General features: G+C 40.2%; 1 protein-coding gene across 3 annotated transcripts in view; it reads left to right on the top strand.

Annotated features, from left to right (window-relative positions):
- COL15A1 (collagen type XV alpha 1 chain) overlaps nt 1-26,771 on the top strand; it is a 163,779-nt gene that overhangs the window by 82,439 nt on the left and 54,569 nt on the right. For all 3 annotated transcript variants that reach the window (XM_087765728.1, XM_087765720.1, XM_087765733.1), the window contains 6 exons: nt 1,501-1,626; nt 11,080-11,142; nt 13,759-13,794; nt 14,322-14,474; nt 19,005-19,073; nt 23,689-23,724. In XM_087765728.1, coding sequence (XP_087621854.1) covers nt 1,501-1,626; nt 11,080-11,142; nt 13,759-13,794; nt 14,322-14,474; nt 19,005-19,073; nt 23,689-23,724 — 483 coding nt within the window. The remainder of the gene's footprint in view (nt 1-1,500; nt 1,627-11,079; nt 11,143-13,758; nt 13,795-14,321; nt 14,475-19,004; nt 19,074-23,688; nt 23,725-26,771) is intronic.

Raw genomic sequence — 26,771 nt, 5'->3', positions numbered from 1 at the left:
CTTAGTTTCTCACTCTTAGCATTATGTGTCAACAGCCTCAAGTAAACTTTGTTTTAAGGATTGAATTGGTGCATTGGTCTCGTGCTTTCCCTTCACATATTTTAAGAGACAGTACTCAGATGAGCATGGCTTTGGACTAAAAATGGGACATCTGTCTTGTTTTTCTTGCTCTGCTTCTGAGCTGTTGAGTGGCAAAGGAAACATAATAATAGATATAAAAGATATATAATGAATCAGGTGGTATATTACAGTTAAGGACAAATGTTAGAAAAATGAGAAGCCAAGTGGCTGAAGATGAAAAAACATAAATGAGAAGGCTTTTATTGATCCATCTAGATGGAGTGAAAGACAATCTTTCGTTCAGTCTTTGGGATGGAGCATTTCCACCCTTTGATTAGAAGCTGTTTCATCAATAATATTACAGCTTTCTGAGGAATGAACTCCCTGGATGCCTGTCTCCTATGAACTCCAGAATGCTATAGCATTCTGAGGCCTCTGTTTTGAAACACATCTAGTGATATTTTTCATTCTCTCAGACTGATTTCTGCCTCAAGACTTCTTTTCTGTTTCTTCTTTCCTCCAAAGTGCTGGATACCTTATTCCCAAAGCTCTTCAGGAGGGAATTGCCACATGCTGAAAGTTAGTTATCTTGCCTAATTTAGGACAGTAGCCTCTTTAGATGTCCAATATAGTTAACAAGACAGGTGAGTGCTTGGAATGACTCCCTGCAGAAAGCTCTGTTGACTCTACTGAAAATCCAAGATGACTACCTTTCTAACAGAATCCTGTAGATTACCCTCAGTCAGAATGAAAGAGTTCTTGCCTTACAGTGCCATGCCCCAAAATTTCAAACTGTCCATGTTTGCCTGCTAATGCAATCAGTAACAAGGATGGACTTGCACATGAGAGAGAATATTTGCAAACGTACTATTTCTCCTAAGGTAATATATTTCACTCATTTTATTCAGTTTAAATAGATTTGCTCATGTCCATGCAGGACAGATCTTTGGAGCAGAGGCCGTTTTTACAGCACCAAGCACAGTCAGATCTTGACCATGAGTACAGATTCTCAGTGCTCTAGCAATAGCATAGAGAAGCCCTTTGAAATGAGTAGAGGAAAAACTAACCACTTCCCTCTGTTCAGTGATCGCTTGATTTTATTTTGGTTAAGTTTCTTAACATTAGGTCGATCTTTGGAATATCTCTAAGGTCTTTACTGGGTTACAGAGAGCCTGACACAGAATTTTTTGTTTTTTAACTTCCTGCTTGCTGTTGCATGCCATGAGGTGGCACAATTCAGAGAGCAAGGATGGAGGTCAGTGTGACTATATATCTGTGTATCTGTGAAACTAAAATTGTTCTTAATGAAGCAGAAGGGGGATGGTAACCCAAGCTGAGAGTTTTATGAACCTGAGCAGTCTGTGTGAGCTTTTTCTGTTCCATGTATATACAAATGAACCTGGCTAGGGCCATTTCTAATGATGCTGCTGATTCATCCAGGGTCTTCCTGGGCCACCAGGCCCTCCAGGACTGCCTGGTCTTCCGGGAAAGCCAGCACCCGATTCAGGTGTAGGACCTCCTGGGTCACCAGGGGAAGATGGAGCTTCTGGTGAACCAGGCCCTGAAGTGAGTACTCATTTGTGCACAAACGTTAATGTTGTTTCTCACCTACAACACTAAGTTCTAAGGTTTACAGTCTGTATAATTCTTAATAATGCTGCAGAATATTTTTAATTGAAGAGCTTGAATTTTATGTACGTTTTTACAAAAAAATAACAAAATAAACATCTAGTTAACCAAAGCACATTACTCCACAGCAGGATGTACATTTGGCAGACAGATACCGGTAAATCTGGACCAGAATAAATAAAAAGTAAGGATGATTTACCAACACTGAATAAGGCCGAGGATTTTTCCTGCAGTGCTTTCAGGAAAATGAAGTTTGCTAAATCACTTACATACTCTGCAGGGAATTTTTAGCATAAATTGAATTTTCCTCTTTCGGGAACTCTCTTCCTTCTTTTTCTTCAGCTAGGTAGAAACACTTATTCTGGTGTTCTACTGTAAAAAAGGTTGCTAAAAGCTTGAGTGTTATCTATTTGTTAATAAATCCTCAGTAAAGTGTTTTTTTCAGTGAAGAAAACCATTTTTTTAACATTGATCAGCTCTGTAAATACTCTCTGGAACTATATTTAATAGTATGGTTTCCTTATTCCCTAACAACCATCTGCCAGTAGCAGTTGTTCTCAGGCCTAGATTTGATCTATACGTTCATGTTACCTTCAAAGTGGGTCACCATTGCTGTATCTGACAAGGTATAATTAGCATATATTAAAGAAGTGTATTGGTGACACATGTTAAAGATGAGATCTCACTGCAGCTCAGCTGTGCTGGGGGTTTTTTGAGGATAACCAAGTCAGGAATTAATACAAAATCTAAAAAGGTGGGTACAGTAAATTTTAAGTGTCTGGCCATTGAAGTAGAAGGCAGCATCCTTTGTGCAGAGAGAAATTAAGCACCTGAAAATCTTTAAAATGGGATCCAAGAAGCATGTGCATGGGAAGCCAATGAAAACCAAGAGCTGAGGATGTATGTACCCTGTACAGAAACACTGAGAATAGCCCAAGTTGCATATATGATATCCCACTTAGATCTACAAGGAGGTACCTCCATCCAACACCTCAGTGCCTTATCCTGAAAACTAGTCCTTTTCTGTCAGGAGCTGTGTCTCATCTTCTGAGGCTACAAGGAAGTGTAAGCATCACAAATTTTTGTTCATCCACGCTTTAGGCCCTTGCAAAACAGAGTGTCCACTCAACACAGGTCAGAAATCAGGATAATTTTTGGACTTCAGAGTTTCAGAGTGTTCCCTCTTGGAATAATTTGTATCCCTATGAACCTTACTAAATTAAAGCTGTGATAAACAGAGTGCATAAGATGTAGCTGTACATGGATTATTATTTTGCTGAGCTACACACAGTTTCAGTATTTGCTGCACTCAAGTGCTTTGGCTGTGTTTTGAGTACTTGCTTGGTTATTAGCTGAAATGTCCTTTTCTTTTACAATTTTACAGGTGATTAATGAGGCAGTTAGTGGTTTTGGCCTGGTAATGAGATGTTTCACTAAGGTGAAATAACCTGGTGGCACAGAAGTAGGCTCAAAAAGCAATATTTTTCATGCAGGCTTTTCACCGACATGTTTCAGAAAAGGCCTCCTCTGTGTATGCAAAGGAGCTTTGACAATCGGGTTGCACCATAATTAACAGTTGCAGTCCAGATTCTTAGAAATGTGTCATTGACTTCAATTTGAAAATAAATGTCAAACATTTTTAAATTAGTGTATTGTAAACATTGTGTTTTCTTCTGTTATTCTTTGCTTTCTAGAAATTATCATTGGATTTTTCAGTGGTTTTATGCAGTAACTGTGGTAAGATGATGCTCTGCATTATTGATGGTTTGTTCTCAGTGTTATTTACAGAATTAGCCTTTGATCCAACAACAGGATGCACTTGGGACAGGTTTGTCCTGCAGTTACAGTAGCATAGGTCAGTTCTTGTAGACTCCAGGTAAGCGCAGAAGTAGTCAACAGTGCTCATGCAGCAGCCTGAAGCTCAGAGCCTGCCAGCAACCAGGCCAAAACCAACAAGGCTGGCCTGCACTGAACTTAATGCTGCTACAACAGTGATAACCTGCACAGGCTAATTTAATGTACTCCTGACATATCCTGCAAGGAAAAGTCTTAAATGTGCCTGGAGCTCCAGTGGTTTCTGTCTCAATAAAAGTGTCTAAGCTGTAAGGCCTGAGTGTGCTTCTGTGTTTTAGATTGCTGACCTTGTCATATCCTGATAGCATAAAAGGATAGGACCCAGCTGTCTGCAATGCCTTTCCACCTACATCTTTCTATAGCATGGCTTCCTTGGAAGAAAATCCCAATGACTGGGAAGGAAGGAAAGAAGTGTCTGATCTAGAGGATGTAGTGAGCAGGACAAAAGGATATATTGAGAGCACACTTGCCCCATTAGCTGTTAGGAAATTTGCCATTAACAACCCAAGGGCTATGATAGCAGGAAACCATTTTTCATTCTTTCCTCTTAATTGCTCTAATTAAGGAATTAAGGCTTGAAGAGCCCATGGTTTAGTTAAAAAGAACTGTAGGTGGACTGACAGCAGCTCTCCAGTGTCCTGCATAGTGGCCACACTCCTAGCATGCCTTCCCCATTCTCTGCTTATCCTGCCATACACATGGCTGGCCTATCAGTCCTTCCTGGATATTTTCTGCATTAGTTGCAAAGGGGAAGAATTTCCACTGCCCAGCCAGTCTTTTTCAAACTCCTTTACAATATGCCAGACCCTCCCTCCCTAGCAGTGAAAGAAGGAGGTGAGGAGCTCATCCATGAACACAGAATGGACCAGCACTGGATAGGTTACTGTCTTTATCACAGTACTTGACTCCAGGACAGAGTTTGCTTACTTGCTTTACGTATTTGTTTCTCTATTGTCAGGTTATTATTTCCCTAAAATCATAAGCTTGGCTGAGAATCCATGACATTAGTCTCATGAGACTGACTTCTCTTTATTTGCTGTTTGGATTGTGAAATTTAGTATCTCTGACAAACACATTTTCGTGTCTGTGGGTTTGTTCATTTGTAACCAAAAAGGTTAGAAACTTGTTATTTCAGTTAAAAACGGAGATTCTCACCTGACTCTGGGGAGGATACCCAATGTTGCTAGACTTCCAATAATATTTCAAGACTACAACATTGTTGGAGAGTAATAACAAACTTGTTGAAGTGGGGTTTTTTACGATGCGCCATGAATACTTCCCACTAAGTGCTGTAAATACTTCAGCCTAAGAAAACGGCAAGTGCTAAAGACCATGGCACTGCCGTGGTTTAGGCATATGCTTCATTGTACCTTTTGTCTCACTTTAAGCATGAACAGAAGCCCTTTTACAATATAGCCAGGAAAAAGGTATAGCTTTATTACATAAATGCAGTGCCTGGCCAATCTTTCCTTGCTTTCAATTAATTAATTACCTTACTTTGTATTTTAATTGTTTGAAGGGAAGCTATTTCAAGTCTTATCTAGTCACTGAATGACTGGCTTAAACCTATAAATAAAAATCACATCCTCTGGGAGCTAGGAGAGTATCAAGTGTTCTAAAAAGTCCTTCAGAGACCTGCCATGAAAATGCCTATTTTGGCGACATTTCTCAGAACCGCAGTATCTCCAGAACTACAGTATCCTTAGAGAATAATTGTAGGTTTTCTGTCCTCTAATACAGGCCAGAGTTGCTCCCCAGTGTTCATATATTTAAAACTGATAATCATTTTTCAGTAAAATGAAGATGCTTAGCATCTTAAGGCTACTATCAGAAGCAGTCTGCTTTATGACCAGGCATATTTTCCATAAAAGAGGATATTCCTTATATTTAGATAAAAACTGTAAAAAAAAATTACGAAGACAGTCTACAATCAATAACAGGAAAGCAAAAATTAAAGATGTAAAAAAAAAAAAGAAAAAGGTAGTAACCACATTCAGGCAGTCAGCTTCAACATGAGATATAGTGATCAAAATTAATGTCAAGTGCTTGAGATACAAACAAAACCCAAACCCATATAAACTTGGAGCATATCTGAAAAATAAGAAATTAAGAGACAATAACTTCAAATACACATGGGCTTTAGCCTGCCTAGGAATGATTCATGAAGTTTGGAAGGTGGAAAATACCCCCACAACAGCTTAAATAAAGTATGATGGATTGGGATAGGAGTTATGAACTAACAGAATAGATGCAGAAGTGTGATTGTCTTAAAATAAATACATGCTTTTGGCTTCAGTTTCCCTCCCCTTTCCCGTCTCTACTGATACAACAAATCATACTGGCCTTGCTGAGGCCATTATTCTCTGCATCTACTGATTGTAATCAGCATGGCATTCTAAAATAAAAAAGCCTGAAATGCTGGCCAGATTTCATCTAACTGTTATGCTCCCAACAGTACTTTTTTTTTTTCCTGAATCCAAGACAGATCAAATTGTATTGATGATTATGACTGCAATTTTAAGAAAATCCATAGGCAAGTCTTGTAAAATAGACAGTTACCCTAATGCTTTATTTGCCGCATTTGACAAAGTACAGTGTTAGATTAAAAGGTCGTCTATAACAGCGTCTTTTCCATTCAAAATGTACTTTCAACTTCATGCCTGTGGCTGTTTCTATATCTGTAGAAGATAAAGTAACTAGAATGGTCTAGGACATTTTGTTAAAATTTGTCACAAAGTAATAATGTAAAAAGAATTCAAAGAAAATTGAGAAATAAGTATCGATCATCTTCTGTTTTAAAGATGAATGTGTTGCCTGTTGTACAATCTAGGATTTCACAGGCTGTAATATTAACTACTTGTAGCCAGTCATTTTTATGATGCAACAGAAATCATCTTGTCCACTTTCAGGATAATTCCTGGGAAACATGTCAATTAAAAAAGTAGAAGCTAAATGTTAAGCAGACTACTAAAGTATGTTTTCGGAAGAATCAGATCATGACAAGTCTGCAGGCTGCTGAAGGAAAAGTCCAGCTATTAACAGTACAGACCCATGCATTCCCACACTTTCAGATGACCTAAGAAACTGTAGTCCTGCTCTCCAAAGATTTGCACACATTTGCACACTCTGGATAAATGAAGTGAGATCTATTCACAGCAGAAATTTTTGGATGGGAGTCCTCATTCAGTAACACATTGAAATAGTTGTGTAATTAAAGGTCTTCAGTTGCAAATCCTAGTTTCAGAAGACTAGCCGATTACTTGAAGTTGTGTGCAGGCTTAAGTCCTTGCTAAACCAAAAACTGTGATGTAATATCTCTGCTCATGAGAAATATGCCTTGGAAATGTTTGGGTAAAGGCTGCCTTTTGTAACGGAAAATACCGCTTCACTAACTGCTCCACATTGCATCTGATACTGATGTGATATCGATCTGATTAAATACATGTTTTCTAAAGACTACATGAAGTTAAATTGCCACATGGAATTGTATAAGGATATTTTCTATGGTTATTTTTTTTAAAGTAGCTCACAAATGCATGAATACACCCTGAAGTGAAAAACAAATTTCCAAGTGTTGCTTGCTAGCTACATAAGAGAGACTATTCAAAAGCTGTAAAGGAAATAAGCAATTTTAAAGCAATGAAACTTAAAATTGCTAAGCAGTATAGAGGAAATAGTCACTAAACTTTAGCGCAATTATTGTTGTTAGCCCAACCTCTCTTCTAATCCTCCTCTGTCTATGTAACCATGGCAAAATACAATATGAAAATGTTCGAAACATAGTTCTGATCTTTTTAATATTAAAAAGAATCAGGTAGTTATTCTATCACATACAGTGCATCCAAAGGGCAAAAATGGGGAAAAAAGTAAGGAGAGCAGGGAAAATAAGGCCTTTGTGACCATTCTGAAAACACCAGAGAAAAAGTATGTCTTTTATCTCCTTCTGCAACCATTTATATCCTTCCCCAAAACAGATGAAGTGGACAAAAGATTCTGAGAGGCCAGAATGCACACCTGTTAATTTAACTAAAGGCTTTCAGAGCCCAATTTTAAAAACGTAGGGCATGCAAATATGCGTGTAACTGTTCCCTTTCTTGCATGTATAGTTACTGTGGGCTGAACTTCAATACCTGTACTGATCGACTGGTTGACCCTACAAAGCCAGTTTTTCCTAGCCTGGCTGGTCACTCAAATGCATGCAAAGTCATGGATACAACACAGGAAATTGAGTGGATAACTAAGTATACATAATAATAAACAACAGAAGTTAGAAACGTGCACATATCTGCAGGGATATAATCTTATTGGCATCATGGAGACATGGTGGGGTGGCTCCCATGACTGGAGTGTTGGAATGGAAGGGTACAGGCTCTTTAGGAAGGACAGGCAGGGAAGAGGAGGAGGGGGTGTTGCCCTCTATGTCAATGACCAGCTGGAGTGCATGGAGCTCCTCCTGGGGATGGATGAGGAGCCAACTGAGAGCTTATGGGTCAGGATTAAAGGAAAGGCAGGGACAGGTGACATTATAGTGGGGGTCTGCTACAGGCCACCCGATCAGGAAGACCGAGCGGATGAGGCCCTCAACTGACACATAGGAGCAGCCTCACGTTCACGAGCCCTGGTCCTCATGGGGGACTTCAGCCACCCCAACATCTGTTAGAGGGACAACACAGCAGGGCATAAGCAATCCAGGAGGTTCCTGGAATGCATTGATGATAACTTCCTTCTCCAAGGGACAGAGAAGTCAACAAGGAGAGGTGCTATGCTGGACCTTGTTCTCACCAACAAGGAGGGACTGGTGGGGAATGTGAAGCTCAAGGGCAGCCTTGGCTGCAGTGACCACGAAATGGTGGAGTTCAAGATCCGTAGGGCACCAAGGAGGGCACACAGCAAGCTCACTGCCCTAGGCTTCGGGAGAGCAGACTTTGGCCTCTTCAGGGATTTGCTTGGTAGAGTACCATGGGGTAAAGCCCTGGAGGGAAGAAGGGCCCAGGAAAGCTGGTTAATATTCAAGGATCACCTCCTCCAAGCTCAGGAGCAATGCATCCCAACAAAGAGGAAGTCAGGCAGAAATGCCAGAAGGCCTGCATAGATGAACAAGGAGCTCCTGGACAAACTCAGACTCAAAAAGGAAGCCTGAGAGGAATACAAAGAAATTGTCTGAGCAACCAGGGATCAGGTTAGGAAAGCTAAAGCCCTGGTAGAGTTAAATCTGGCCTGGGATGTCAAGGGCAATAAAAAAAGCTTCTATAAGTATGTCTGTGATAAAAGGAAGATTAGGGAAAATGTGGGCCCTCTCCAGAAGGGAATGGGAGACCTGGTTAGCTGGGATATGGAAAAGGCTGAGGTACTCAGTGACTTTTTTGCCTCAGTCTTCACCAGCAAGTGCACTAGCCACACCGCCCAAGTCGCAGAAGGCAAAGGCAGGGACTGGGAGAATGAAGAACTACCCACTGTAGGAGAAGATCAGGTTCGAGACCATCTAAGGAACCTGAAGGTGCACAAGTCCACGGGACCTGATGAGATGAATCTGCAGGTCCTAAGGGAACTGGTGGATGAAGTTGCTAAGCCACTATTCGTCATATTTGAGAAGTCATGGTAGTCCGGTGAAGTTCCCACTGACTGGAAAAGGGGAAACATAACGCCCATTTTTAAGAAGGGCAAAAAGGAAGACCCAGGGAACTACAGGCCAGTCAGCCTCTCCTCTGTGCCTGGCAAGATCATGGAGCAGATTCTCCTGGAAACTATGCTAAGGCACATGGAAAACAAGGAAGTGATTGGTGACAGTCAACATGACTTCACTAAGGGCAAATTGTGCCTGACAAATTTGGTGGCCCTCTATGACAGGGTTACAGCGTTGGTGGATAAGGGAAGAGCAACAGATGTCATCTACCTGGACTTGTGCAAAGCATCTGACACTGTCCTGCATGACATCCTTGTCTCTAAATTGGAGAAACATGGATTCAATGGATGGACCACTTGGTGGATAAGGAATTGACTGGATGGTTGCACTCAAAGAGTTGCGGTCAACGGCTTGATGTCCAAGTGGAGATCAGTGGCAAGTGGCATTCCACAGGGGTCAGTATTGGGACCAGCACTATTTAACATCTTTGTCAGTGACGTAGGCAGTGGGATTGAATGCACCCTCAGCAAGTTTGCCAACAACACCAAGCTGTGTGATGCATTTGACATGCTGGAGGGTAGGGATGCCATCCAGAGGGACCTTGACAGGCTGGAGAGGTGGGCCTATGCAAACCTCATGAAGTTCAACAAGGCCAAGTGCAAGGTCCTGCACGTGGGTCGGGGCAGTCCCAAACACAAATAGAGGCTGGGCAGAGAATGGATTGAGAGCAGCTCTGAGAAGAAGGACTTGGGGGTGTTGGTTGATGAAAAACTCAACATGACCTGCCAATGTGCACTTGCAGCCCAGAAAGCCAACCGTATCCTGGGCTGCATCAAAAGAAGCATGACCAGCAGGTTGAGGGAGGTGATTCTTCCCCTCTACTCTGCTCTTGTGAGGCCCCACCTGGAGTACTGCGTTCAGCTCTGGGGCCCCCAACGTGAGGACATGGACCTGTTGGACCGAGTCCGGAGGAGGGCCATGAAGATGATCAGTGGGCTGGAGCACCTCTGTTATGAGAACAGGCTGAGAGAGTAGGGGTTATTCAGCCTGGAGAAGAGAAGGCTCTGGGGAGACCTTGTAGCAGCCTTGCAGTACCTGAAGGGGGCCTACAAGAAAGCTGGAGAAGGACTTTTTACAAGGGCACATAGTGATAGGACAAGGGGTAACAGTTTTAAACTGGAAGAGGGTAGATTTAGATTAGACATAAGGAAGAAATTCTTCACCATGAGGGTGGTGAGGCACTGGAACGGGTTGCCCAGAGAAGTTGTGGATGCCCCATCCCTGGAAGTGTTCAAGGCCAGGTTGGATGGGGCTTTGAGCAACCTGGTCTAGTGGAAGGTGTCTCTGCCCATGGCAGGGGGTTGGAACCAGATGATCTTTAAGGTCCCTTCCAACCCAAACCTTTCTAGGATTCTATGATTTTTCAAGGCAAAATTAAAGTGAGGCATCACACACAGTACCGGGGCCACTTTCTGACTTTGTCAATATCAACGTTTTCTCAGCTAGCTCTCATCTGGTACTGAGGTTGCCAAAAGTGTGGAAGGCTGAAGTGCATGTGGATTTCAACCCCATCATATCTGTAGTAGTGTTGTCAAAACTTGCTTGGATAGCACCATTATTTTGCATGGTAACATTATGTTTACATTATGTTGGTTTATATTTTTTTTTATTATTTTGTGATTGTTTGATATAGTTTTCTATAAAATATATTTAAATACTGTTTTGATACAAAACCAAACTCTCTGGAAGACAAGAAATGCAAATGTTAGAACTTAATGGTGTTAGGTACTACCTGGTGCTACATGTTAGTCTTTCATAATGCTGTATCATCAGTTGGTCCAAAATACTTACATGCATGTGCTAGGAAGAGGGCTTTCATGTGGCACCTGCTTTAGATTTACTATCATCTACAGGGTCCTCAAGGTCCTCCTGGTCTTGATGGAGTGGTTGGTCCACCAGGACAGAAGGGAGAAAAGGTAAGTTAAATATCCGTCTTGCTCCTACTTCAGTGGAAAATCTTTGTCAATTCTAGGCTGTAAAAATTGTAAATAGTTGTCCCTGCAACACAGTGTTGGCTGGCTTCAATATTTTTTTTTAATTGAATCCAGCTGCTAATGGGTTATTAGAATACATCTCAAAAGGCATATTCAGAAATCCAGAATTCCCTGTTGGGTACAGTCTCATTTTCTGCAGCATGCAATATTCAAAATGCAATATGAGCTACTCTGTTGTGATTCATGAGTAAAAAGCCAGTCATGACTGGACTCATGCAGGTGAGTCTGTAGGGGGAAGAGAGAACTCCAGCTATTCTAGACTGGCACAGACTGATGGCATAGTCCCTGCAGAAAGTGCCCTCTGTGATGCCCTGTGTCTATACCAGGGCAACTGGAATTACTTAAGTTTGGATTCTGGGACCACTGACACATCAAGTTTTGTACACTTCTGCAGCATCCTGTATTTGTCTTAACTGCTGACTACTGCACTGCTGCTGACCCCAGATACAATATCCCATCCCCACATTTGCAGCAGTTCTAGCCTTCACTCACCCCTTGATGAGACATTTCAGTATCCTAACCTGGCAGCAAAGGGTTACTTAATTTTCTGTTGACTTGCTGCACTGGTTGGCTTCATGCATGATCAGGTGAGCACTATGGCCAGCAAAAGGGAAGGAGTGGGGAATATGTAAATGAAAGCAAAGGATCATAGCACCCAGCAGATAGATTTTCTTGTGTTGCCATAGAACCAAAAATTACATCTTGCAAAATTGCCACTCTTTTTAAGTTTCCCCAAATTACTGCATCCATTTTTTTTTCACCCCACTTCAAGAAGGATGCAGAGAAGACAGAAACAGTGCAGCAGAAAGCTATGGAGATGGCCAGGGGCCTTGAGTACATGACCAATGAGGAGAGGCTGAAGGAGCTCAAACCATTTAATCTGGCAAAAAGGAGACAAAGACATGGCCAACAGATACAAAGATATTATTATAACCTTTTAATGAGGGCTAGTGAGTCTCCATTTGAAATACTGAATCCATTTTTTTGCACCCCACTTCAAGAAGGATGCAGAGAAGACAGAAACAAAGACTACAGGAAAATTTCATCTTCTAGTGAGCTGCTACACCACACTTTATGCACAAGAACTTGAAAGTAGATTCCCAAGTGTACATTGAAAGCTCACATACTGTAAGGGAAATGAAAAGGCAAGTCCTAAATGGCCAGAATATTGATATTTATTTATGCATGTATTTTTTAAATCACAAGAATTTTTTTAAAATCTCCTCTGGAGACTGAAGAATCTGACTTGTGATTTCAAAAGCCTGAGGCTGGTAAAACTGCAGTACACACAAGAACTAGCAACTATCCAGAAAATGCAGTACGTATGTTACAAAGCAGGCATCCAAAACTTGTGTTCATTGTAATCAGTAGTATGTATTTTACATAAAGGAGTCTAAGAATAGAAAGAAGTCTAGCTGAAGTAAACTCAACCTGAATTGCATATTATAGGAACAGACTGATTTGGAAAGGGAAGTAATTTGAAGAAAAATTAAATCCTCAAAAAGGGCATCATCCTCAAAAAAAATGGACAAAATCTCTAATGTTTTGCTTCACTGAGCCTGTTTTCTGCACTGTGTATATCTGATAAAAGTTCAATTAGAAATGAAGCATTACATATTTGCACCTACTCAGTACAATCCCCAGCACCTTGGGATAATAGGATTTTTCCATTTCTACTATTCATTTTTTTTCTGAAAACCTTGATTTAATCTATATTGTAATACCTATTTTTAATCATTATCCCCAATTAATCCGGAGGAGATTACAGGGAGAAACTGCAGGATGCACTGAAAGTAAAGTTAATTTGTTCCTTTGAGTGAAATCTGGTGTGTTTTTTTGCCATTACTTTTGGAAGAAAACGTTGTTATCATTTTACTCCTGGTGCTTAACTCATTTTTTCAGACCTTACTCAAGCAATATTTCTGTTGAATAAGTAAGGACAGGAGCTTGCTAATATAACAATTAATTCTGTTAGATTCAGTGCAATTTGGAAAAGAAGTATTTGCATGCTATGACTTTCTGTCTATTCCATGAACTAGAAGTGGAAAAAACAGTATCTAAGTAAAGTGTATAAAAGCAAATCAAATAACTTGATTGCTCCAGAGGAGCCTTAAAATCATACTAGTCATTGTATCCCTTGTTTGAAACGGTGCCGTAGACAACTTGAGTGGGATCAGTTTGCGCTTCTGTTATATCCCATGAGAGTTTTGACATTTAAGTTCAGAAGCATGAGGATGTGACCCATAATGCTTAATTCTGTGTGCTCCAGACCTTTAAAATCTGCAGTAATAATTGACATACAAGATTGCATGCTGTCTGCATACCAGACCAGAGGTATTCATTTGTTATTATAACTCCTGAATTACAGATTGTTTTCTTTTTAACTAAGAGGTCTAATGTTTCATGTGTAGGACATTATGACATCAAATTAAACAACACAGAAATCTGTGGATATTTTAATTAAGCAAAAATATCATAAATGTGTTTTCATTGCCTGTCTAATGCTCTTACTGTAAGTAATTACGTTTTCTTTTATAGGGTGATCAAGGTCTTCCTGGTTCTGTTGGTCCAAAGGTAAAAAAAATACAGTGTCTTTATAGGATAACAGTATCACTCTAATACAACACATTACTGAAAAGGGCTGAGAAGTCTAAAAGATTATTATTGTGAAACCTAAGTTGAACCTAAGTAAGTCAGCAAACTTGGCTTCTCAGTTGGCCAAAGTACTTCTCTAAGAAGTGTGGCCAGGAGGTCAAGAGAGGTGATTCTTCCCTCTACTCGGTTCTTGTGAGACCCCACCTGGAGTACTGTGTTCAGCTCTTGGGCTCCCTTCATAAGACAGACATGGACCTGCTTGAGCTGGTTCAGAGGAGGACCATGAAGATGATCAGGGGGATGCCGCACCCTGGGAAGTGTTCAAGTCCAGGTTGGATGGGGCTTTGAGCAACCTGGTCTAGTGGAGGGGTATCCCTGCGCATGGCAGGGGAATTGGAAATAGATGATCTTTAAGGTCCCTTCCAACCCAAACCATTCTATGATTCTACTTACTTGCATCTATTTATGCATGTTCAGTATACCAATAGACTGACCTTTTATTTTAGGGTGATACTGGAGTCACTGGACCAATAGGCCCCAAAGGAGAAGCGGGTGCTGTTGGGTCTCCTGGGAAACCTGGACCACCAGGACCTCCTGGGCCCCCTGGGCCCCCTGGACCTCCTGGACCCCCAGGACTAAGCTACAGTTTGGGATTTGAGGTATTCTGCTATTATGGGGTTTGTTGTAGCTATGGATCTGCGTCCTTCAGAGGAGAGAGAGTGTAATCACCTGTATATTTCACAGCTATTTAAGTTTGAATTGATGACAGAGTCATTTGCTCTAGATTGAAATTTGCCTAGGAGTAGCCTACAATTCCTTTTACATTTGACCATACAATTGGCCATGATTAGACCATGGAAGTAATGGATTTCTTTGGGCAATTTTCATGAAACTATTCAGTAGTAACGGTGTTCAGATGCTATTTTTGATGCTTATATCATTGCTAATATAAAATACTCAAATACTGTACTACAAGGGAAAACTTCTTTAACATTTTTTTTTCATGTAAATAGTTCAGAGCAATGATCTAAATATACATAGATACCTGACAGTATTCATTAAAATTAAACTGCAGGTGCCCCTTAAGCTATGACTTTTCCAATGTTGTCATTCTTGAGGCCACAAGTCTAGTTTAGGCATGTCACTTATGTAACGTATAAACACAGAGACAGATGCTGAACATTTCTGACCTCATGGACTGTTCTACTCAGAAGAAAAATTCTCTATTAAAAAAAAAAATGCGGATGCTACTCTTTCTACTTCTGAAAATAATACCTTCATGACTTTAAAATATGAGATCTGGTCAGCTCAAACTGAGTTTTACATGTCATTTGAGAACTGCTCATTTAGATGATCTTTTTGGAGCAGAAAGTGGCTTTACAGTACAGAAGGGCAAAGGGAGCACACTCAGATTCAAGAACTGAAGCTGCTCCATTAACATCTTTGTGAAGAGAGGTTGACAAATTGCCTACATCAATATTCACATGAGTCTTCACTTTTTTCCTTTTTCCATACATTTTTCATTTCTCATTTAGCTGTTTGGCTCAGGAAAGTCTTTTCAGAGGTTTTGGGGTTTTATATCATGGGATATAATACAAGTTTGTATAGAAACTGAAGGCAGTTTCATCAGAGAAGTAAGCAATGTTTGACTAAAACTACCGGTACAACCACTGCAGTAAAGTGGTGGTGTTTAAAAGATACCAGTTTACTTACACGTTTCTCCTAGTATCTACATTACCCCTTTTGTATTTCTCTTTTCTTTACTCTAGAGACACTTTGAGTACTCCAAGTACAGAGGTGACTACTAATGCTTGTTTAGAGACATATTCTGATTTCTGATGTCTGACTAAATAATATTGTACTATATACACTACTGGTTAATAATCTCACTGATGTCAGTGGATTTCAATGGATGAAAAAAAATATCTCCAGCAGTTCACAAGTTCTTAATTGCCAGCACTGCAATTGTTAGCAAGGAACAGCAGAAAGTCTAAGTGTACAAACACTCCATTGCATTAACTTAAGCATACTATAAAGGTTGGCACAGAGTCTCCCCTGAATAAACATGTACTTGTTTCAAAATGAGGTAAGGATTACTGGTAAGCCACATCTTCATCCTAGGCCTGGTCTGAGTTTTAGCCCAGTATGATGGCTTCTCTGACTTACAGTCATCTTCTGTGACCCTTGAGAATCCAGTGTTAAGAGATTCTCCACACTTCCCCATTCACGATATTTGAGTAGAAGCCGACTTTTCTTCATTATGCCACCAAAGAGTTCCTCTGCAGGTAGATACTTAGGACCAAACTCTGCCACTTCTGATACCTAAGCTTCAGAGGAGCAAAGTTAGCGGATGAGCAGGAGAGAGTGAAAACTGGAAGTCCCCACTTTTACGGACACGGACACAGACACAGAAGGATCCCAGTTCTAACTGCAGCAACAGTATCTTGACTGGCTTCATCTTGAACTCCATCTAGTCCAAACAGAATTGGCATGATTGTCACTTCCCTGAGAGGAATGCTACTGTTAAGAGGCTTGCTAGTTCTAGCTGATCTTTTGGATGCCCACCCCTGCCATCTGTTAAGGCAGTACCATGGTCTGCCAGTTCGTTAGGACAACACTACCTTTTGGTTGGCAGTCTGTTTATTGCTGTAAGGCTGTTTCTGCAAAACATTCCTGTTAGCACTTGTTAGCATCTGTGATCAGCTATGTGCAAAAACCAAATGGCATGGGGTTTGCTGGCACTTATGCTTGCCAAAAGAACAGTTTGAGCTGCAGAAGGTACCTGGTAAACCCATTAAAAACATGCAGATGTCAAAAGCGATGGTGTGTTATATAAAGAAGGCATCAAGCACTCAAAGGGAAAAATATATTGGCACAGTGGAGGCAAGGGAAAGAAGGACCCAGATAACACAGCTTGTGGTTTACCCTAAGTAGCAAATGTTTGGTTAAACAGGCCAAACAGAATATCAGCAGATTTTCTGTTGATATTTGATACACTGATAGCTCATAGAGGAGCAAAATGAAAGTCTGAATTACCTTCAGTCTCAGGTGAAGTTGCATGAAAGGACTTAAGTCAACATGATGATTCAGTGTCTCCCACCTTGGTCCCCAAAAGGAAGGACCTGATTTGAACTGTGCACTCCTTCTGCTTCTCTTGTTCATGCTCTCATAGAGTTGGTGGAAAAGGGCAAAAGAATGAGATCTCTCTTTTTCACTGGAGTCGGATCAGTTGATGTTTTCCATAACTTCAGCATTAGGCTCATTTCATCACAGCTTAAGCTGATCTAATTGGTCTTCCAGCCTTTCCCTTACACCATCTCCAGAGTGCATCAGACCTATGGCAATCATCTGAGCCATTTCAAGTCACTAACTAGCAGAAAGCTAAGTAGGCAAGGAGTATGGGTCCTCTAAACATGATAATTTGATACAAAGGTTCATTGTCACTAAGTGGTGGAGATTCTGCTTTGCTCCTGCTCCTCCTCCCATCTGCAGCCATTCCTGGCACATGCCTGCCCTTTGCATGGTCTAGCATCCAGTGTTCCATCAATCCTTCCACAAGCCAATTTAATTTACTAAAACTTTAGAGAACCATCCCACTCCCCAAAAGTAACGTATTTTCTGCCATTTGAGTGATTTAAAGTGGCTTACAGGGAAGTGAGGAGATTCAACACATAGCACTGATGTTGAAAATTAAGGGTGTATGGCTGTGAGCAGGGAAATGGAGCAAAGAAATATCAAGATTTTCCCTTTTCATAAAAACGAAACAGTTAAGCCAGCACAGCTGAATATAAAACTGCAGCTAAAAGCAAGTGAACAGTTTCCTGCTGGCATGGTTCATCCAGAAGGTTTGAAGCGTAGTCTGGCAAGTTCTAGATTAGGCATAAGGGAAGGGACAGGAACATGTGGCTGGGATGGTGCTGGGTGTAAAACAGATAATTATGGGAGCCTGCAATTTTATTTCTTTGGCTGCTTTCGAACTGGTAGCTCCTGGTTCTGCCATGGATTTGGAATGTCACAGTCAGAACAACGAGAGCTGGAGGGAGGTTGCTGCTTTCTGCATAGTCTCCTTTAAAACCCCTAGAAAATCTCCACAGGAAATACGGATGTTGGTCTCAAGGTCCTCCACTTCACAGAGATCTTCCTGAAGTCAGCAGAGGACCATGACAATGGTCAGTAGGCTGGAGCACATGACCTATGAGGAAAGACTCATGGAACTGAGCTTGCTTAGTCTGGAGAAGGCTTACGCATTTTAGCAGCCTTCTGATACCTAAAAGGAGGTTATTGAGAAGACACACGGCCAGGATCTTTAAAGTGGTGCACAGGGTGATGAGCAACAACAATTATAAATTGAAACAGGAGAGGTTCTGACTTGATATAGGTAAAATATTTTTCACCCTGACGACAGCCAAGCATTGGAACAGGTGCTTGGAGAGGCTGCAGAACTTCCATCTCTGGAGGATTCCAAGACCTGAGGGGACAACGCCCTAAGCAACCTGATTTGAATTCAGTGTTGTTGCTGCTTTCAAGAGGAGGTTGGATTAGGTAGCCTCTGAGATCCCTCCCAACATAATTAATTCTACAATTTTATGATAGAACATTTTTTTCCTGCTCATTTTCATTTCAGTAAGCTCTATTTTAGGCAGGAGTTCAACATTCAACTGTGAGAATTAGGAAGGAACTTTATTTTTGAATAATGATTACTGCCCTCAACAAACTGCCTGCAAGTCCTTCCTGCCTTAAATCAGTTATGTAACCCTCACTAGTCATTACAGTATTTCAGTAGCCAGGTGGCAGGCAAACGCTAAACAGAAAAATACTGCTACAGCATGCTTCAACATAGCACATACTTAAAACTGTGATGCTGTCTCACATCTGCTTGATGCTGTCCAGCCTGAACAGCTGGAGAAATGGTGTCAAATTGGCAAGACTGTAAGAGTTTCTGTAAAAAAGAAGACCAGAGTTTCTGTAAGGAAGATCAACATGCCCTTATTGCATTTGAGTGCAGCCTATCTCCAGAACATCATGCATTGGTCAAAAAAAGGTTAATGAAAAAAGATAAAAATATTTATGTTCAGTATCTTTCCGGTTTTTTATAGGACTCCAGAAAATAGAGCAGTTGGAAAAAAAAGAGAAAAAAAAAAACAACAGATAAATTCTTAAATTCTGTAGCATTTTTTCTCTTCCATTAGGACATGGAAGGATCAGGTAGCATTGGCCTGTTACGTGAATCCAGAATTCCAGGATCAAGAGGGCCAAAGGTAAGTGGATTTTCTGGGGCAGGTGTGTGTTGTTTGTCATTGGGTTTGTTTTTTTTTTCAAAAACAAAAGCATCCTCCTCTCTGCTTTTGGAAACACATAGCCCCAGCCAGCTATAGATTTGGAGTCACTGTGCTGCACTGGATTCAGTTGCTTTAGAATGACATTACAGTAACTGTGTCCTCCAAAGAATCTGAATCGTATTTCTCTGATACCTGGTTAGCTGATGATTTTTAGATTCTGCTTTGGTACATTTTTGAGAGATTAAAGGATGAAACAGAGGTTTTTTGTATTATCTAGCTCTCTATTTCTTGTTTTACCCTAAGAGATGCCCTTCTTGCATACGAAGATGAATGACATATACTAATGAAACTGTAATTTTATAGTTTGACAATCAAATACAATGCATCAGTACTTACCAGATCATTTGGATTTATCTTCATTCTCAGCAATAACACCAAAACTGCAGCCTATGATGCCTTCCCCAAAGCAGGCAATTATCCAGCATTCCTCTTCCCAGAGCTGCTTGCATTGTTCTAGTTTGGTCTTCAGAAGTCTTGCCCATGTGCTTTGAAAGACATAGCTTTGAAAGAATGAGTCTTGTTGCCCAAGGTTGGAGAAAGTTGTATGTTGATGACCTTGGGTTATGGTAGATGCCAGATTGAATACTAGGCAACAGTGCACTATCACTGCAAATAAGTCAAACCCTGTACTGGAATACATCGGAAAGAGCATTGCCAACAGATGTAAAGTTGTTATTATTATAGCCCTTTACTCAGGGCTAGTGAGGCTGCATTGAAATACTGAATCCATTTTTTTTGTACCCCACTTCAAGAAGGATGTGAAGAAGACAGAGACAGTCCAGCAGAAAGCTGTACAGATGGCATGGGGCCTTGAGTACATGACCAGTGAGGAGAGGCTGAAGGAGCTCAAATGGTTTAGTCCAGCAAAAAGGAGACAAATGCATGATCTAATAGCTGCTTACAAGTCTTTCAGGGACAATTGCAAATATGATGAAGCCAAACTGTTCCTGATAGCGCCAGATGGTGCAACAAGGGACAGTGGTCACAATTTGCAGCTTGAGACATTCAGGTTAAACCTTAGCAGAAACCTGTTCACTAGGAGCTTGGTGCAGAACTGGGGCAATTTGCCCAAGGAGGTTGTGGAAGCTCTGTTCTTGGAAGTTTTTAAGACTTTGCTGGACAGAGCCATGACCGACCTGATCTAGAGCTGGTGACGCATCTACTTCAAGGGGATGACTGGATTAGATGGCCTCCAGAGGCCCTGTACAACCCTGTTTCTTTGATTCCATGAATCATCAGAAATGAACTGAACACTGGTGACAGAAGTGAGTTTGAGAAACTTTTTACTGTGCTGGTTTAAAGTACTAGTAATTGTGAGTCACTGAAGTTATAATTGACTCAGTTTAATATCTTGGAGCCGTTTCCCCCCTCTTATATCTTTTTCTAGATACTAAAAATGTGGCACAAAAAATACAGACACAAAAATAAGAATAGAATTTGTTAGCTGAAACAAGCTAGTGTCCAAAATGAGATGTCCAAAACCAGTTCCAAAATTGCCCATTCTGACCTGCCTAAATGATAGCCTTACTCTCAGTTTTGGGTTTATAACAGGCATTGTTTCAAGTCACTCAGGTATAAGTACTGAAAAAATGTCTTATTGCAGCTGAACAAAATCCTGGAATTTTGTTTTCCTGTTATTGCTTAGTCACTCTACAAAGTCTGAGTCAGCAAAGAAGGCACATAAGAACTCTCCTGTAATCATGAAAATGATTATACGTACTTACTGGTACTGCATGAAAGCATTATGAGCCACTTACACCCTATGACAACTCCAGAGGTTCCTGACTGTGTTTGAGTGAAAATAGAGTATCTGCTTCTAAGAGGGCTGTAACTCAAAGCAACTTCTAGGAAATAATTTACATTTATTTGCACTATATTTATATCTGTCCATTTTTTTTATTAATCTTTTATGAGAAAATAGTGGTTATGTTTTGAAGTAGAAGTATCAAATTTATTTTGTCTGTTTGCTTGGCTATCAGTTCCAGGGTTTCTATTCTCTTTCTTCTACCAATCAGTGTAAAATTTTGTTGGTGTTTGGTTTATTAGTGTCTTGTCTTCATATTCCAGATGAAGACAACTCAGTTACTTTGTTGAATCCTTTTTTTTCCATTCAACTTTCTAAAATGATCAATAATGAACTGTTGTTCATTTTACCATCAAAAAGAGTCACAACAGTACTGTACAATTAATGTCATCATATAAAGACAAGAGACAAATTTGCATCCCCCAAATGTTTGTTTCAAGCTACTTTTAAACCTAGCAAGACAATGCCGTATTGCCTTTAAACTGGTAACATATCTTAATTTTAGCCAAGGAGGCAAATTCAAAAACTTGTAAGCAACTGAAAGCAATCTCTTGCAACAAATGCACTTGGACAACTTTATTTCTAATATTTTTCTAAAAATATGTATAGTATGCAGTACCAAGATTAAAGTTTGTCTTTAGATCTTTGCACGATAATATAGAGCAAGGCAGTATTTATTAGAACAACAAATCTAAAACAATGCTTACATTTTATTACTCTCTGTTGATACTACTGGTCTCCAACATTGTTTTTATAACAGTTGTGGTTATGAATTAGGGTTTTTTCTGAGAAAATTTATTACAAAATGCTACCTGGATTTACCAGTAAATTCAGTGTAATTTTACAGGGTTCTGCAGGAAGACATGGACAGATTAGCAGAATGGGGCCTTAGAGAGGAAGGGGCTTTTTCTGTTCCTATATAAAGCTTGAGTATCACTCAGGTTAATAGTACAGCATGACAACACCTTTTCAGCACCTTAAATGTGGAGTTAAAGAAATTCAAAGTCTTCATTGCCCTGGGAAATGACAGCAACATTGAGAGAGCAGGAAATGAAAAAAAATAGCTGGGGTCCCCCATCCTCTCTTCCTAAAATTTACACCTGAACACACACAGCACAGATCACTGACTACCCAGAAAGCACATTTCCAGCAATAACTGCATGCATCTGTTTCATAGAACAACAGCAATCAATGATCTGGCCAGTCCCCTATGTCTAGAGTCTATAGAACTCAGCTTATAGGGATGAAAAAAGACCCTCCACTGGGTACTGTTAATGCTGGAGGACAACATTACTTATGAGTGAAAAAAATCAAGTATTTGCACAGCACGTGTTAGTGAATGATACTGCAAAAGACTGGCTAGAATAGACGTGCTCTCACATGATGCTGCTCTATGGACACAACTAGGTGCCAAGTCTCCATTTTTTGTTAAAAACTTATGCTCTGCCCTTAACTAGAAATTTTGTTTCTAAAATATTGTGGAAATATTGTTTCACAAAGACTTCAGAAATTGAGGTAGCATGATTCCTAGGATTTAGGAACTGGACTGGGGCTGAAAAGATAGTCATAAACCTTGGCCAAGAGACTTCACCACCACCTACACTAACATTTTAGTTGTTTAATCTTGAGTCATTCATCCCCAAAATCATGGAGACACAGAAAGGAACATAGCATTGCCTGACATCTTACAAAATCGGGTACACTACAGCAAAATTAATATAAAGTAGTTATAATACACTGTCATTCTCACGGAGATAAATTTTACACCCACTTTTCATACTTATAAATGACTTCACTAGGCAACAGTGGCAAAATACAACAACCACCCACTTCCAAAAACCATGAGCTAACACATCATGAGGAGTTTAAGGTATAGTTATGTTTCATACATCCTCCATCCTTCAAATACCCCAGACTACCCAGAGCTGTCAGAGGAGGTCTACTGTGATCAAAGTTTTTCTTTCTTTTCTAGCGAGTAAGTATAGATCCAAATTCTGCTTTAACTTTTATTATTATGAAAAACTGTTTTCATTAAAAAACAGTCTACAGTCTTCATGCATTCATGAATATAAGCACTCCTAAAAGACAATAAGCATAAACGTAACATTTGAGGCAATGGCTGTAGCTCCTTGCTAATTTATTCATGTTTATATTCTCTGTCTCAAATGAACTAAACTAAATTGCATGTTCTCTGTCTGTAATGAAATCAAGGAATTATGTCTACTCAGATCTAGAGTACTGCAGAATCAATCTGAAAGGTGGAACTCATTACATTGCACTCATTACATTGCTCGTGGTATGATGCAGTGGCTGGGTAGATGGGGAGAGCAGTAGTGTCGGGGAGGCTGAGTTAACTGTGTTGAAGGAAGGTGGTGGCTCATTTGTGGAGGCACAGGGCTATTGTGGCATTGGTAGATCTGGACAATGTTACCATGTGCTGATTTCAGACACCAAAACGAAGGTTCAGGTATGTGGCTTGGTAGATGCTCAGCAAAAATAATGTGTGGTGACCAGAAACTCTAAGATGTATGTGGCAACTGGGAGGTTAAATCCCCAGAACCAATTCACAAATGCATGCTGAGCATCACTTTACCAGAAATATGCGCTATTTTTGCTAATCATTTTACTCCATTCAGTCCCTTTGTTTGTAAGGAAAATAACGTACATGTTTAAAATCCTTGTAATTACTGTTCACTCTGATATCTGAGCCCTACTGTGTCTCTCTTTCAGGGAGAAAGAGGCAACATTGGTCCACCAGGTTCGAAGGTGGGAAATTCATTTAACTTGTTGTAAAACCTCAGTCGTTTTTTCGTCTTAGTTTCCTTTCTTCTCTTAATGCACTCAGGGGATAATGAACATTTCTTGCTCTGTCCGCCTATTAAAGCCCAGGGAGGCTTCTCTGGAAAAACAGAACCCTTTCTCAGTTGAATTGTGATCACCAGGAGCCACTGTAACCTGTTGCTTAAGATTTCTGTTTTAAAATATGGTTAAAATTGCATTTTAAATCCTCAGGTGCATGATGCCATGCTGTTTTGTGAGGCCGTTTACATTCTCACCAGAACAAAAATGAAAATCAGCAAAGCTTATATAAAACACTAAAAGTTCCATGTGGCCTCCTACTCCTTAATATCATGGTATGTAGCTAGTACCCCACACCAGAGCACTCCCCCCCATGACACATGTCTGTGGTACAGTAGTAGATTCATGTCATGTTGAGCAGAGGCCTCAGGAGCCGTGCACAACCCCAATCCAGTGTTCAGCACAGAGGCCACTGTTGTTGCCTATTTCTGTGCTAGAACCTGCCCATCATCCTTCAGCCAGGCTCCTCCTAACCCACACTTGACCACTCAGGAGGTACGATTATAGAAATGGTGGTTGGAAGGACCTCCAGAGGTCATCTAGTCCAATATCACACTCAAAATGGTATTATCACCAACACTAGATCACATCAGCAATGGATTTTTCTCACTGAGCCGTAAATACCTCCAGTGAGGTTCCAAAAACTTTGTGGGTATCTTGTTCTGGTGCTTCACTATCCTCTTTGGAAAAACAGTTTCCCTAATGTGCAGTCTGTACCTCCCAAGCTGTAATTTGGCCTAGCTGTCTAACTCACCACATGCACCAGTGTGCAACCTAGACCTGCTGCTCTGGAACAGTGCAGGTTCTAGACATGAGACCCCATTGACAGGGAAACCTGCCAGTTTATACTACTTTACACGGTGTTAGTACTGAAATGAATGGAGCTGGAGTCCATTCTTTCATCTCCAATCTTTCCTGTCATTATCCCTGTCTATTCTGTTTTGGGGTCCTCTTGGAACTCACCCCAAAGCTTCTGTTTGTGCTGCTTTTTGCCAGTCCCTGGCTGACTTGCGTGCCTTTTGCAGGCATAAGCCAGAAGAGGGCGGTGCTGGAACTCATAGAAGATTAAAATAAAAAAATAAAATAAAATAAAATAAAATAAATAAAACAAAAGCTTCGCTTGCATTTGGGACAGCACTGAAATCAAGAGTTGCTCTAGGAAACAAGATAAAAGCAATTATGAACCTACCCTTGTGCTTGCTGAATGTTTACAAGAGTATTATCACAGTCTTCTAGCAGCATCTGCTTGTTTATTTTTAAAAAAACAACAATGTAGCAGGACTCTGCCATAAATTCCATCTGCTGTACATATTTTGAGTGTTGCCATTTCACAGAGATATTTGTCAGCATGATCATTAAAGCTGATGCATTGATGCATAAGACAGTTTTTTAACTTGTCCTTTTAATCTGATACCATAGATTATTTTCTTAATTATTATACATACAAGTGCTTTGTTCTGTGGTCCTTGTTGTAGTAATTATTATCATTGATGTGATAGATACATTTCAAACTCTTGCGTAAGTAGAGTGACTACAATGATATTTAAAAATAATCAATCTCTCTCTTCAATCCTCAGATTAAAAAAGATCTTAGTCCTCTTATATTTGAGCAATGACCTATATTCTTAAAATATGGAGGAAGATAAGAATAAGGATGTCTCTGGATACATTATTTACAGTAAAACATCTTACCTATCCTGGATCTTTTCTTCCAAATTAAATTTTGTTAGGAGAATCAATTGGTGAAATTATTCAGCATTTGTAATAGTAGGAAGCTCATCTGCAGGTACCAACATGCCTGAAATGACAACATTCAGTTGCAGAAATGCTGTTGGTCCAAGGTTATTTCCTCTGCCCAGTTACTTTTGCTGCAGATAGATACATATAATTTTCCAAAGCATTGAAGAGACTTAAGTCCCAAGTAGCATTTTTACCAGTCATGTAGGTGCCTAAATCCCATTAGCATTCAGAGACACCTTTTATCCTGCACTTGATTATACAATGAAAATTAGAGGGCTTCAGAAATTATACTTTATCTTAATAAAGTAAGTGTTTATTCCTGAGCCAGATGCTTTGCTGATCACAGACAAAAAAAGAAGTAACAGTGAGAATATCCTTTCTTAATGAAGCAGACACATTAAATCTTTTATGCTGGTGGTTCTGTAGAAAGGTATAGGAAGATAGAGGATTTTGCATCCTGTGAACTGTTAATTTGAATTTCTTCTATCACACCAGAAATGCAGCAGAGAAGACCATTTTACTTTGGGTGCTTTGAAACTGTTGTTCTTTAAGACACTCCTGTAGAGTATTCGATAATTCTCAGTGGTTTTATTGGGTCACATCCATTCATCCCAGTCTCCAACAATGTTAAAAGCATATGCAGTTTGAGCAGATGCTTAGATGCAATTTGACCTCATAAAAGGGCAAGCATTACATCATAGTTGTCCTGACTGACCTCCTAGACTCCAACAATTTGTGACTCAGTGACTTTCTCAGCTAGAAATGGTGTCTGAACCACAATTAGATCTCTTCAAGTGAATTTGATGTCTCCCCTGGAACTCGTGCAAACTACTACGATTTACGAGACCTTGGGGCAAGGTGCTCTGCCAACGTAACTACTCATCCCATGAACCTCTTCCAGCTATTTTCATTTGATGCCCACTATTTCTTCTATTAGAATTGCGAGTCCTTAACTACTCTGTACTTTTAGAAGCCGCTACAATATTCTTCACCCACTCCTCATTTGTCTCTTTTCCAAGCTAAAGAGTCATAGCTTACACCATGTCCCATATAGAAACCATTCTGTACCTTCCGTTATTCCCATTGGCCTTTTCTGAAGTTTTTCTAGTTCCACTAGATCCTTTTCAAGATGGAAAAGGTGAACAGAACAGTGCACAGAATTCAAGTTATGGGCATACAATAAGTATACACAGTAGCATAGTAATGTTCTGTGC

The sequence above is a fragment of the Nipponia nippon genome, unplaced genomic scaffold (genome assembly GCF_047370975.1).
Source record: "Nipponia nippon isolate SJK-2023a ecotype South Korea unplaced genomic scaffold, ASM4737097v1 scaffold_1, whole genome shotgun sequence".
NCBI lineage: Eukaryota > Metazoa > Chordata > Aves > Pelecaniformes > Threskiornithidae > Nipponia > Nipponia nippon.
The sequence above is the reverse complement of the archived record's forward strand: the minus strand, read 5'-3'. Positions and strand labels throughout refer to the sequence as shown.